A 13,183-nucleotide genomic window follows, 5' to 3' on the forward strand; every position below is an offset into this window, starting at 1 on the left:
GGCGGGGGGCGTGGCCGTTGCGGCGCCGCGCCTCCCGATTGGCTGCCCTCGAGGCTCTCCGGCCTCTCCAAGATGGCGGCGCCCAGCTCTTTCCTCAGCTGCGAGGAGTACGCCGAGTTCCAGGTAGGAGAGGCGGCGGAGGCGAAGCGGGGAGCGGGGGTGCTTCGTCGGAGCGGGAGGCCCGGCTCTGCCGGAGAGGCCTCTGCCTCCGCTTTCCTGAGGGGAAGCGAAGAGCCGGCTGGCCATTCAGCCCGGCGGCGGCGGCAGCGCCCCCTTCCACCTTCCTGGGACGGCGCTGGCCCTCTTCCTCCTCCGGCCGAGGGGCGGCAAGGGCAGCCAGGGTCGCCCGGCTCCGCGGCCTCGGAGGGGGAAGCTGGCTGGGAGCCGCGAGGGGAGAGGGAAGGGACGCCGGCCGTTTCTGCCCGGGCTGCTCGGAGGGTAGCCTGGGAAGGGGCCCGCCGGGAGAGGGACCAGCCCGGAGCCCGAACCTCCGCTGCCTTGGCGGAAGAAGGGAAAAGGTCTAAGGAAGGAAAAATCCCACACAAATCCGGAGGGGAGCCTCTTCAAGGGCGCCTTGTAAGGCTTCTTTCAGGCAACTCCTGCAGCCAAGCTGGTGCCAAATAGTATTATTATTACAGTGGGACCTCGGGTTACATACACCTCAGGTGACAGACTCCGCTAACCCAGAAATAGTGCTTCAGGTTAAGAACTTTGCTTCAGGATGAGAACAGAAATTGGGCCCCGGCGGCGCGGTGGCAGCAGGAGGCCCCATTAGCTAAAGTGGTGCTTCAGGTTAAGAACAGTTTCAGGTTAAGAACGGACCTCCGGAACGAATTAAGTACGTAACCCGAGGTACCACTGTATTCGGGTAGAAGGTGTTCGCTAACACGATACAGAAGGAAGGCTGGCATGCATTAAGAAGTGCAATACAGTGGTACCTCGGGTTACATACACTTCAGGTTACAGACGCTTCGGGTTACAGACTCCGCTAACCCAGAAATAGTGCTTCAGGTTAAGAACTTTGCTTCAGGATGAGAACAGAAATCGCTCAGCGGCAGCAGCGGGAGGCCCCATTAGCTAAAGTGGTGCTTCAGGTTAAGAACAGTTTCAGGTTAAGAACGGACCTCCGGAACGAATTAAGTACGTAACCCGAGGTACCACTGTATTTGGGTAGAAGGTGTTCGCTAACACGATCCAGAAGGAAGGCTGGCATGCATTAAGAAGTGCAATACAGTGGTACCTCGGGTTACATACACTTCAGGTTACAGACGCTTCGGGTTACAGACTCCGCTAACCCAGAAATAGTGCTTCAGGTTAAGAACTTTGCTTCAGGATGAGAACAGAAATCACTCAGCGGCAGCAGCGGGAGGCTCCATTAGCTAAAGTGGTGCTTCAGATTAAGAATAGTTTCAGGTTAAGAACGGACCTCTGGAATGAATTAAGTACTTAACCCGAGGTACCACTGTATTATTATTTCCCCAGCCACTCTGAGCGGCTACCAACAGAATATACAGTGATACCTTGGGTTAAGAACTTAATTCATTTGGGAGGTCCGTTCTTAATCTGAAACTGTTCTTAACCTGAAGCACCACTTTAGCTAATGGGGCATCCTTCTGTTGCCGCGCCACCAGAGCACGATTTCTGTTCTCATCCTGAAGCAAAGTTCTTAAGCTGAAGGACTATTTCTGGGTTAGCGGAGTCTGTAACCTGAAGCGTCTGTAACCCGAGGTCCCACTGTATTAGTAGTACAGTCATACCTCGAGATGAATACGCTTCGGGTTTGGCAAATTCAGGTTGCGCTCCGCGGTGACCCAGAAGTAACGGAGCGCATTACTTCTGGGTTTTGCCGCGCGCGCATGCACAGACCATCAAAATGACGTCACACGCATGCACAGAAGCGCCAAAACGTGACACATGCGGACACAGGTTATGTTTATTTCAGGATGTGAATGGGGCTCCGGAATGGATAATAATAATAATAATAATAATAATAATAATAAGCAATAAAACATCAAACATTAAAAACTTTCCTAAACAGGGCTGCCTTCAGATGTCTTCTAAAAGTCAGGTAGTTGTTTATTTCCTTGACATCCGATGGGAGGACGTTCCACAGGGCGGGTGCCACTACCGAGGAGACCCTCTGCCTGGTTCCCTGTAACCTCACTCATTTCCCTGGGTTTTTTTTCTTTTTCACTCTTTTTCACCTTAGAATCAACGTGTTTGTCTTTCTTCTACAGGAGTTGCTCAGGGTGATGAGAACCATCGATGACAGAATAGTCCATGAATTAAACACCACTGTCCCAACAGCTTCTTTTGTAGGAAAAGTTGATGCTAGCAAAACGTGTAAAGAACTTCATCAGTCGGTAAATGCATTTGTTGCTGTTCTATTATTTGTGTTTTGGTTTTTAACTCATAAAATGTTACCAAGTGGTAATAGGCATTTCACTCATTAATGCCGTGCTACATAGTGACTATGTTTAACTACTTCATTCTCTGGAAGGAGATTGTTACTGCTTATGTCACTGTCAAGAGGTAGGTTCAGACAAGGATAGTTATAAATTATTTTAAAGTCTAATAATAAACAGAAGTACACAAAAAAATGGGGTAAACCCTAAGAGATAGGAGGAACACGCAAAACAGATTAATAAGGACTGAGCATGCTCAGTGGACACAAAATTCTGAGAGGCTTTTGGGGGGCAGGGGAGAAGGAGGATGGGGGAAATGGACTATTCTGGAAAAGAGCATGGCCGACTGGAACTTGGAAACCTATGCTGCAACATTTTATTTCAAGCTTCGCTTGCAATCAATAATCCCCATGACGAGTTAATAATAAAAACAAAAAAAAATTTTTTTCCTTCCAGTAGCACCTTAAAGACCAACTAAGTTAGTTCTTGGTATGAGCTTTTGTGTGCATGCACACTTCTTCAGATAGTCTTCTTGGTATCTGAAGAAGTGTGCATGCACACGAAAGCTCATACCAAGAACTAACTTAGTTGGTCTTTAAGGTGCTACTGGAAGCAAAAAAAAATTTTTTGTTTTGACTATGGCAGACCAACACGGCTACCTATCTGTAACTGGAGTTAATAATAGTTAACCATAAATCTGACAGGTCTGGCGTAGTGAATGTCTTAGAAGCATCAGAGGCTGTAGTGCTGCTGAAGTTAAGCAAATTGGAACTATCATTCCCCTGGACAGGACACCAGTGGGAGTCCCATGGAACAGTAGAATAGAATAATATTTAATAATAATATAAACTAAAAAGTTTTACCTCTCTGTGTTCTCTCTCTCTCCATGGCCTCACTTCCTTCAAGAATGAGTCTTGTAACTGCCTCTCACTCACACTGGCCCCTTCCTCCAAATACTGTTAGTATCTTTCAATGCTCCTGTCAGTCTCAGGCGAGTCAGTGCCAATGTTCTCAATGATCTGGGCCTTATCCTGTATGAAAAGGAATCTGTCCCCACCCCACTTATGGTATTAGTGCCTTTCTAAGACAGCCTCTTAAACAGCTTTCTGTATTTTAAGTAAATTAAATTGAAATATCTTAAATTGGCTTTCTGTCATTTTAAATAGCATTATATTATGGGTTCAGAGGCTCGCTCTTCATTTTCTTGTTTACACCCTTTAGCAGTGCTCTTACAAGGCTGTACAATAAAAGTTGAGTCTATATGCTGCTGACATGTAAAAAGCCGAGCACCTTTTTAAACATCAGGCAATGAATTCTTACTGGTGCAACCAGCAGCATATAGTCTACCCTGGAGAAGCAGCCTAAGGAGCTCTTGGAACTTCAGGATACATTAAAAGTTGGAAAGGTAGTTCTGAATGTATCTCATGTACAACATTTAAATACGAGAACTGTATGTTGCCACTCTCCCCTCCACTTACCATTTCAAAGAAAGTGAACAGGAGTGGAAGCAGTTCATTAAAGCTGTATTATTCTCAAGCAGTGAGGATTTCTCTCTAGTATCTAAATTGACAGACTTTTTCCTTGCTTTCTGCTGTAGCAGAAATGTTCCATTTAAATTTCTGTGTAACCTCTAGGGTATCACTGACTGCACTGTTACTGGGTGAGCTGTAGGTTTTCTGGCTGCATTTGTGAATAAGAAGGCAAGAAAGCTGGTTGGGAGTAAAACGATCTTGTGGAACATCCACTGCATGCACGTTGAAAGATTCACATTCTGTACAAAAATCATTCCGTTTATTCCTTGCTTTTAACAGGTGATTGGATAGCTGACTCTTTTGTTTTCACTATTTATTTAGCTGGCACAGGCTCATGAAAGTAGAGAGAGAATAATCAAAACCTGTATTGCCCAAGCTTCCAGTGTAGTAGAATCTTTGCAGGAAGAGAGGAGGAAATCTCTGGAGGATACGGCATTGTTAAAAAGGCTCAGGAAAGAGCAGACAAAGGTGAGTGGAAGAGTTTTAAGACTTACTTCCTTGTTATTATTATATGAAAAATAGTGTACAATTCATAATCGCAAGCGGAAAAAAGATAGTACAGTGGTACCTCGGGTTACACACGCTTCAGGTTACGTACGCTTCGGTTTACAGACTCTGCTAACCCAGAAATAGTACCTTGGGTTCAGAACTTTGCTTCAGGATGAGAACAGAAATCGTGCTCCGGCGGCGCGGCAGCAGCAGGAGGCCCCATTAGCTAAAGTGGTGCTTCAGGTTAAGAACAGTTTCAGGTTAAGTACGGACTTCTGGAACGAATTAAGTACTTAACCCGAGGTTCCACTGTACATGCAGGTCTCGCTTACTGAACATAGGCCTTTCTACCTGGCCCTTGGGACATTTCCCTGGCCCCTCTCCGTCTCACCAGTCACATCCTTTCTCCTCATGCTGCACCCCTTACCAGCCCTGCTTTGCACTCTTCGTAAGTGTTTTGCCTGGCTAGAATATGCCCTTGAGCCCTGATGACGTTTCTTGCATTATCATGGATGGAGGATAGAGGGTGTGTGCGAGACTGTGCAGAAAACAGCCTACTGTACAGAGGCAAGGGAACCTGCCCCTCCGTCCGAAAAAGGTTCCCCATCTCTGCTTTGTGGTCTCTTGGACAGGGAAAAAAAATCCCCTTCCACCAGTGAAATGTTCTAATATCTGTTCAAGGCCAGGCCCCCGATACCTATGTTAAATTCACATATTTGCATGGAAAGGTTCACTTGCTGGATGGTAGGGTCTGGACCACTACCAGTTAATGTTCAGGGATCTTCAGTGTTTGTCGTAATGTTTTTATTTACGTGAATATATGTTTCAGCTTCTACATGGTTTCGCTGGATGATAAAGAACATGATCCCTGTCAGTCTGCGGCTGATAGGAACCCATCCATCTTGCCAAGCTCCTAATGCAGAGAGTACTTACCTTCTTTCCTTTCTTCCACAGTTGAGATTAATGCAGTCAGAGTTGAACGTTGAAGAAGTGGTAAATGATAGAAGCTGGAAGGTATGGCATCCTCTTGACTGGAGATTTAGGACCTCTGTGTGAATATTTGTTTGATGCAACACATTAAGACTGTGATGAGATGAAGCGTGATGATTCAGGCTAGGTTAAAATAAGGAGAGGAGTAGAAATACTCTGAATAAGCGGTTCTCAAACTTGTTTGGCCTGCTGCTCCCTTTTCAGAAAAAAATACATATTAAGCGCGTTCTGCAAATCTACCTTCTTAAGCAAAGAAACAGAAAGATACAGTGACAAATTTGGTTCTTTTATGTATCTGTATTTCTACCTACGTCCTACAACATAGTAAAGAAAGATGTTGTAAATAAGACATCTTGAAGCTTGAAATTATAAAATTATTTATAAAAATCAACCCTAGTATCATTTGCACTACACACAGAAAACTAAGATAACGAAAGATAATATTAAAATAAAAATTAAGAATAACATGAAAAATAATACTAATGAGAAGGATGAACCTGGTGTGCTGCTATCAGTTTATTAATGTTTGGTTCTGCAAAGTGGACTAGGCCACAGGATTAAAAACCCATGGGGCGGAGCAGAGTGAAGCCTGCCGACTCGAGTCTGGTCCACCCCAGGGGCAGGTCCAGCACCTCAGCCCGCCTGCCATTGGCTGAATAGGCAGGCAAGCTGCAATTCACTTCCTGGGCTTGAGTGAACCTGAAAAGGGTTCACCCAAACCCAGGTGTCAGGCTTCGGGGAATCGGATCCCTCCCCCGGTGTCAGTAAATAAGCAGATCAAACAAAAGGAGCGTTCTTACCATTTAGTTTCTTTAATAATCACAGTGAGAGACAAAGGAATGCATCTCTTGAAATGGCGTTGCTCCCAGTAAAGGTTCACCCCTTCTGTCCCCCTTAATCTACGTCACTCCTATGCCAGGTAATCTAAGCTTATTGTCACTGCGCTCTCTGTTCTGTCACTCTCAAAAGCCCGTCTAGTCTTAGGCGAAGGGGGGAATCTGCCAGCTGTCTCTCTCCTGGCATTACCTCTTCTAGCTGTTCCTCACCCAGTACTTCCCAGCTTTCCCCCTCTGGACTGTGCCCCTCTGCAAACCACTGTTCTAAATCAATACTGTCCTCCTGCCCTTGGGAAGGTTCAGGACAATGGGGGGCGGGGGGAGCCCTCCTCAGTCCAGCCCCTGACACCGGGGAAAACCCCTCGCTCCGGATCCAGGCGATAAGCATCATTGCACAGCAGAATGAATGGTTTTTCAAATTTTTCTTCTTTCTTTATACTTTTACTGCCCCCTGTTTTTATTCAACACCCCCCAATTACGACCCCCTGGATCGTAGCAGCTTCCCCCCCCCTCCGGGGGGTGGTATTGGCCACTTTGGGAAATACTGCTCTAAATAAATAAAACAAATATCCTAAGTATCTAAGATGGACACAAAATAGATGAAAACAGTAAAAATGTAACAAAAAATATAAAACAAAGCACATTTTATGTATGGATAAATCTGTTGGCAACATATGCATAGTTGATTGGACTGTAATTAATCCTTTATTTTTTGGGGGGGAAGTTTTATTAGTATTATATAATTTTAGAATGCATATAAAACAGAGATTAAAAATATAACAGTCAAAAATTTAAAGATGAAAAACAAAACTATAAAATACGCACACATGAGTTAAAATAACAAAGTCCAAGTAAAGGCTATCAGCTTTATCAGATCGTCAAGCATAGTTCCAGATTTGCCGGGCTTGTGACGGGGGCTGTCTTGAGAATGATGGTTCTGCTTTATGCTTCTTAAAGGACTGCCAGATCGTATAAAAATGTTTGGAGCTTCTTGTCCTTGTCAAAATCTCATTTTCTCTATTAGAGCTATATTCCAGAGTGAGCGGTATCAGGCGTCCAGTTTAAGGTTTGGGCTGTTTCCCATTGATGTGCGATTACTGGAGGAGGAGGAGGAGGAGGAGGAATAATAATAATAATAATAATAATAATAATAATAATAATAATAATATATTTATACCCCACCCATCTGGCTGAGTTTTCCCCAGCATTTTGTTACCCAGCAGATTAGGTGTTTTGAACATTCATTGCACCCTTACTTGTATTAACAATATTTATTTCAAGAACCAATCCCTCTGTCTTGGTGTCTTAGGTATTTAATGAACGCTGCAGAGCTCATTATAAGCCTCCGAAGAGTCAGTGACGCAAAGGAGGGGATGTCTTCCCCTGAAAGTGAACTTCAATCATGCAAATAAGAGAAGAAACATGGAACAAGCTACTTGGGACCTTTTGAGGGGGGGGAATCAGATCTGTGGGGTTCAGCCCAGTGAATCGTTTTGCTAATTAAGATAAATCAACTGCTATTTTGTATGGAAAGAAGTTTTTTTTATTAAAGAAAAGAAAAAACCAGATGGAATGTGATGCCAGCATTTTAACTTCAGCATTTCCAGATCTACAAGTATCCTTTAGACAGGATGAGAGAATAATGTCTCTATCTCTCCTTGGACCACAAAGTTTCACCTTTTTATTTTGGTTTCTAGGATGGCTAAATTTGGGCTGTATCATCTGGCCTGGTTCTAAAACTGGCATAGGTCTTAAAAGATTACTGCTGTGATAAAAGGAAGTTAATAGGTAATACTTGATACAAACTGGGAATTTACCTTTTAACTGCATGTAGCATTCTGTAAACAAATCCAATTTTGACTGGCAATGTAGTCAGTTTAAACTGTGGACTCCAGTTGCAGTCTGACATATCCAGTGGTGCCAGTTGTGAATTACTTTATAGTGGACACTTTTGGAGTGTGGATGTTGACATCTATATCTTTTTTGGCTTGGATGCTGAAATAATTTGAGAGTGAAAGATATTAAACTCATGAATTTGCTACATGAAGCAAATACTGAATGCCTCTCATCAATTTCACGGATGACGTGCCAATGTGGACAGACCTATAGGTAAATTCACTTCATATCATGTTATCTATAAGTCTCTCTTTATAAGTGACCTACCCGGGAGTTACACAGCATAATTACTCACCCGCGGAAATAGCAGATTTCCCCCACAATATGTCAACAGAGTTTCTTGAAATTAAGTCCTGTTGATCAAGTTCTAGAAGAGTCACAGTTCTAATTCGTGGGAGAGAAAAAGGTGTGTGTGTGTGTGTGTGTGTGTGAAATTGAACTTGAGAGAATATGCCTTCGTTAGATGTAACTGTCTGATATTCAAATAAAGGAAATTTACACTGCTCAACAGCTGGACAACATGACAGGCTTTCCAATAGTTCTATCCTTCTATAATATTGAATACAATTCTTTAATGCCATTTTAAGTGTATAAAATAAATTTTCAAGCACTATGCAGTTTTGCTGACAATTTTCTAAAAGCTTAGCCTTATAATAAAGCACAAATACTATCTAATTGGCTCGTTTTAGGAGACCAACCGATTGCCTTACTCTCGTCATGAGATTCCAGTGTGAGGGAAATTGGCTCTGAAAAGCACACAGAACACATGGTTACACTCTACAAAGTGTGCAGATATTTCACTTCAAAAGCCATCAAGGTGTATAGAAAGCAAAAATAAAATAAAATAAAACCCTGCCATAATTACCAACATTCCAGAGTCGCAATACAAGCCTCTCAATTTCCTAAACCCACCTGTGTATAGAAACCTTTATGCTCTCCCTGACAAGACACAGCTGCTTCAGATTCCTTTTTTTTCCACATCCCATTATAATGATTAATTCATTATTTAAAAATCCTTTTATCAGGAAGTAGAGGTTGGATTGTAATTTTAATTAAGACTAATTATATTTTTAGCATATGGGAGTAGGATTTCCTGTAACGAGGGTTTTCTGGATCTTGGGTTGGCCTGCCATATACCTCACCTTAGCTCTGAATTTCCAGCAAGTAATGATCTAAATTGAAACAAAAGGAGGAACTGTAGAAACACATTTTTTTAAAATAAAGAAGACTTGAATAATCCATACCCTTTCAGGGAATGCTGTACATTCCAGATAATGAATGGAACCTGTTTATAATGTGCCAAGACAGACGATAGACGCAGATACCACACATCCAAGCCGGTGTGCTTAGGCCCTGTGTAAAGTCTGCATGCCTTTATTTAAACAGTACTTCATTTCCAAACGTAGACTTGGATTTGAAGATTGTGCAAGCCGTTATTTACTTGGCCCACTGGAATTCTGTTATGTGAATATATGAGTATTCAGAGATCATGGGGTTAGGAGTTAAGATTGCTTCAGCCAAAGCAATTTTGTTTAGCACACATTTGTGCATTAATAAGACACAATGAAGGTGCTGCATGTTTCACCTGCAATGCCTCATGCAATGGTAATCCTTGCCCTGTAGATCATTCAGAGACCCTGTTTTCACCTCCATGCAGCTGAAATGCAGAGGAAAGTACCCAGGTGGGGGCGATAGAGTGTGTCCTCTTGAGAGCATGTGGCGGGCTCCCACTCTGAATGAGCACAATACTGGAGCCTTCCCACATTTCCCAGTTTCATGTGATGTGATGCGTTGCGAGTGAGCCATGTGGGTCGTCTTGTCGTTTTCTTTTGACAAGCTATGAAATTGCTTGGTGTCTGCATAGCCTCCAGGCTGATGGACTTGATTTCCTAAGCTGAAGAGTTTTATCTTTTGGTTCTTTACTTATTTCACAGTTCCTCACTTTCTGCATTTTTATGTGCAAAACAGCTGAAAGACTGCAACCCTGTTGTGGCTGCTGGGGATCCAAAGTGACAGAGGGAAAATAAAACAAAACCTCTAACATTGGGCTTTAATGCCATAACAGGTGCTGCATTCGCTTAATCATTTACAGTTAGGAAAGGTCACCTTTGGCAATTTACCTTCCATCAAATGGGAAAATACAGAATTTACTGTTGCAGAACCCTATCACAACCACCCTGGCCAAAATATCCAAGTTTTGAGAGCTGTCAGCATTTTGGAAGATTATAATAATAATAATAATAATTTATTATTTGTACCCCGCCCATCTGGCTGGGTTTCCCCAGCCACTCTGGGCAGCTTCCATAGAAAACCAAAAATACACTAAAATATCACAGAGTAAAAACTTCCCTGAACAGGGCTGCCTTAAGATGTCTTCTGAAGGTCAGGTAGTTATTTATCGCTTTGACATCCGATGGGAGGGCGTTCCACAGGGCAGGCGCCACTACCGAGAAGGCCCTCTGCCTGGTTCCCTGTAGCTTTGCTTCTCGCAATGAGGGAACCGCCAGAAGGCCCTCGGCGCTGGACCTCAGCATCCGGGCAGAACGATGGGGGTGGAGATTGAAGTGTAAAAGGCTTATTTTGTGTCCGGGAGGGGGGGAATGTGTGGCCCTACTGACACTTTCAAACCCTCCCCCTTCACTTCCTTAATGCCTAAAAGTTGCTTAGTTTTTATCAGCATTGAGGGGGTTTTTTATTTTAAAACTATGCACTAGTCCTGGGTTTTTCTATTTGGAATGACCTTTGGGCCAGACGAGATGTGACAAGAACACCCATGTTGGTTAATCATGTGCTTGCCCCATTGAGTCATAAAAGCATGAGGGTGGGGTCTAATTTTCCCAATAGAAGATCACCAAAAAGAGAAGCTGATCTCCTGTCCTCCAAGTTACCTCCCTGTGTGCTGTTGCTTCAGGCATTCTCTTCTCAAGTCCCAGCTTGAACAAACTACCCAACTTTCCCTCAGTTTGATTATTTAGACTGGTGTTTCCCAAACCTGGGTCTCCAGTTGTTTTTGGACTACAGTTCCCATCATCCCTGACCTGCTAGCTTAGGGATGGTGTGAGTTGTAGTCCAAAAAACATCTGGAGACCCAAGATTGAGAAACACTGATTTAGACCAAGTTGACAAAAGCTATTGATGGCTAAGAGCAGCATGCAAATATATCTTAGTAACACCCCCCATTTCTATCTATGTATAGAAAAACTGAAGTTAAGAAGGTAACTGGTTGGAGGCTATAAAATCTACCTTTTTCAAAGTTGGTCTAGCACCTGTCAGTAAGAAGCTGCCTTGAGGTTGGACCAAGCACTCTGCAGTCTCGCTTCAGGAAAGCCAGGGTGGAATAGTGATAAAATATAAGAAAATAACTAAGGAGATCCGGGGCCAAAATTCCATGCAGCCACAACTCCCTGGCCAGTCTTTAGGCCAGTCGTTCTTTCAGCTGAGCTTCCCTTACAGGCTGGTTGTGCAGATAAATTGGGGTGGGAGGATGCTATCCTTAGTTCCTTAGAGAGAATATGTAAACATTATAAATTAAAAACCCTGTGATTCTAGGCCAAAAAACTTGTTTCACAGTTCCATTGGCAGGTTGTGCCTTCTTCCTTTTAATGATTCTCAGTGCTTGTCTTTCTACGGCGTGGGCTCTCATGCAATGCTTAATGTCATTGACGTATAGACTCGGCATTGCTTGTTTAAATAATGCCCAATCGTTACTCTTCAGATACTATTAAATTTGCCTGAAGTCTGATTTTTTAAAACACACGCGCACAGAGAAAGAACTTAATTATCTGTGGTATTGCGAAATGGTAGCCAAAGCGCTTGAATCTTTCGCAATGTAGAAATCTTAGCCTTGCCTCTCAGTAAACACAAAGAGGATAGGAATGCCCAGTTTATTTAAATGCACAGCGCAGTCCTAATCTATGTACACAGGGATGGAAGAGTCTCGCTGAACTCACCTATGTACAGGATTTCAGCCTTATTCTTGTGGCACCTTGGAGAACATTATTGAAGGATAGCCCATTTCATCAGATGCAGGTAACCAGCATCTGATTGTGCTGAGAAATCACTTAGTTTTTAAATTGCCACATGCAGCCCCCCATTTCCTCATGCTGCAAGAGGTTTTAAGTATTTCTAAATAAAAGACTGGTCATCTTAATTTAGGGTTTTCTGTAGGGCAACAGAAACACAAGCCAGCTCTTCACATTCTATAGCCATTTGTTTCATAGGACATAAAATGTGCAACAACTGCCCCTTGATCCATATCCAGGGCAACACTGAAACTTCACATAGAAAGCCAGTGACTGCAGCTCCCAATACCTAACTTCAAAAGTCCTAGATGTAGTGGGTTTTCATGGACCTCATTTTAGTTCTTAGGCTACATCGAACAGGTCAGCTATTGTAATTTGCCAGGCTGATACCAAGTGGGCACTGGTACAGAAAAAAGCAATAATAATAATAATTTTATTACTTATACCCTGCCCATCTGGCTGGGTTTCCCCAGCCACTCTGGGCGGCTCCCAACAGAACAATAAAAACACGATAAAAGATCAAACATTAAAAACTTCCCTAAACAGGGCTGCCTTCAGATGTCTTCTAAAAGTCTGATAGTTGCTTATTTCCTTGACATCTGATGGAGGGCATTCCACAGGGCGGTCACCACCACCGAGAAGGCCCTTTGTTAGTATGTTCCCCCCCCCTCCCATAGCAAATAGCAGGGTGGGTGGGGTGGGAATGGTTTTCACTGGAAAGATAGAACCTCCTCACATGCCAAGCCCTCCGTCGGCTGCTATTTACATAGACTTAAACCCTCCTTTCACAGCCTGGTGTCCTCCAGAGGTTTTGGACTAGCGCCATCCAGTGTGACCAGTGTTCAGGGATGATGGGAGTTGTAGTCTAGCAGCACCAGGTTTAGGAAGACTGGTTTTAATTCATAGACCTTCGAGCTTTTTCATTTATCCTGTCCTCCCTTCTTGTTTGGCCTTGAACCAATGAAACAAGGAATCTGACTCTGGGTTGAGCAACCCAAGAAGAGGTGCTGTTC

The 13,183-nt window shown here is 43.4% G+C and overlaps 1 protein-coding gene and 1 long non-coding RNA gene across 2 annotated transcripts in view; one reads left to right on the forward strand and one right to left on the reverse strand.

The window, feature by feature from the left end:
* LOC310753163 overlaps window positions 1–13,183 on the reverse strand; it is a 61,433-nt gene that overhangs the window by 18,640 nt on the left and 29,610 nt on the right. The gene's annotated exons all lie outside the window — the stretch shown is intronic.
* Window positions 4–8,656, forward strand: MIX23 (mitochondrial matrix import factor 23). The gene is made up of 5 exons (XM_083594165.1): window positions 4–123; window positions 2,238–2,363; window positions 4,259–4,405; window positions 5,381–5,440; window positions 7,562–8,656. Exons 1-5 carry the CDS (start codon window positions 73–75, stop codon window positions 7,610–7,612), a joined length of 435 nt encoding a protein of 144 aa, XP_083450291.1. The 5' UTR covers window positions 4–72; the 3' UTR covers window positions 7,613–8,656.

The sequence above is a fragment of the Podarcis filfolensis genome (genome assembly GCF_964270895.1).
Source record: "Podarcis filfolensis genome assembly, chromosome: 17".
NCBI classification, from domain to species: Eukaryota; Metazoa; Chordata; class Lepidosauria; order Squamata; family Lacertidae; genus Podarcis; species Podarcis filfolensis.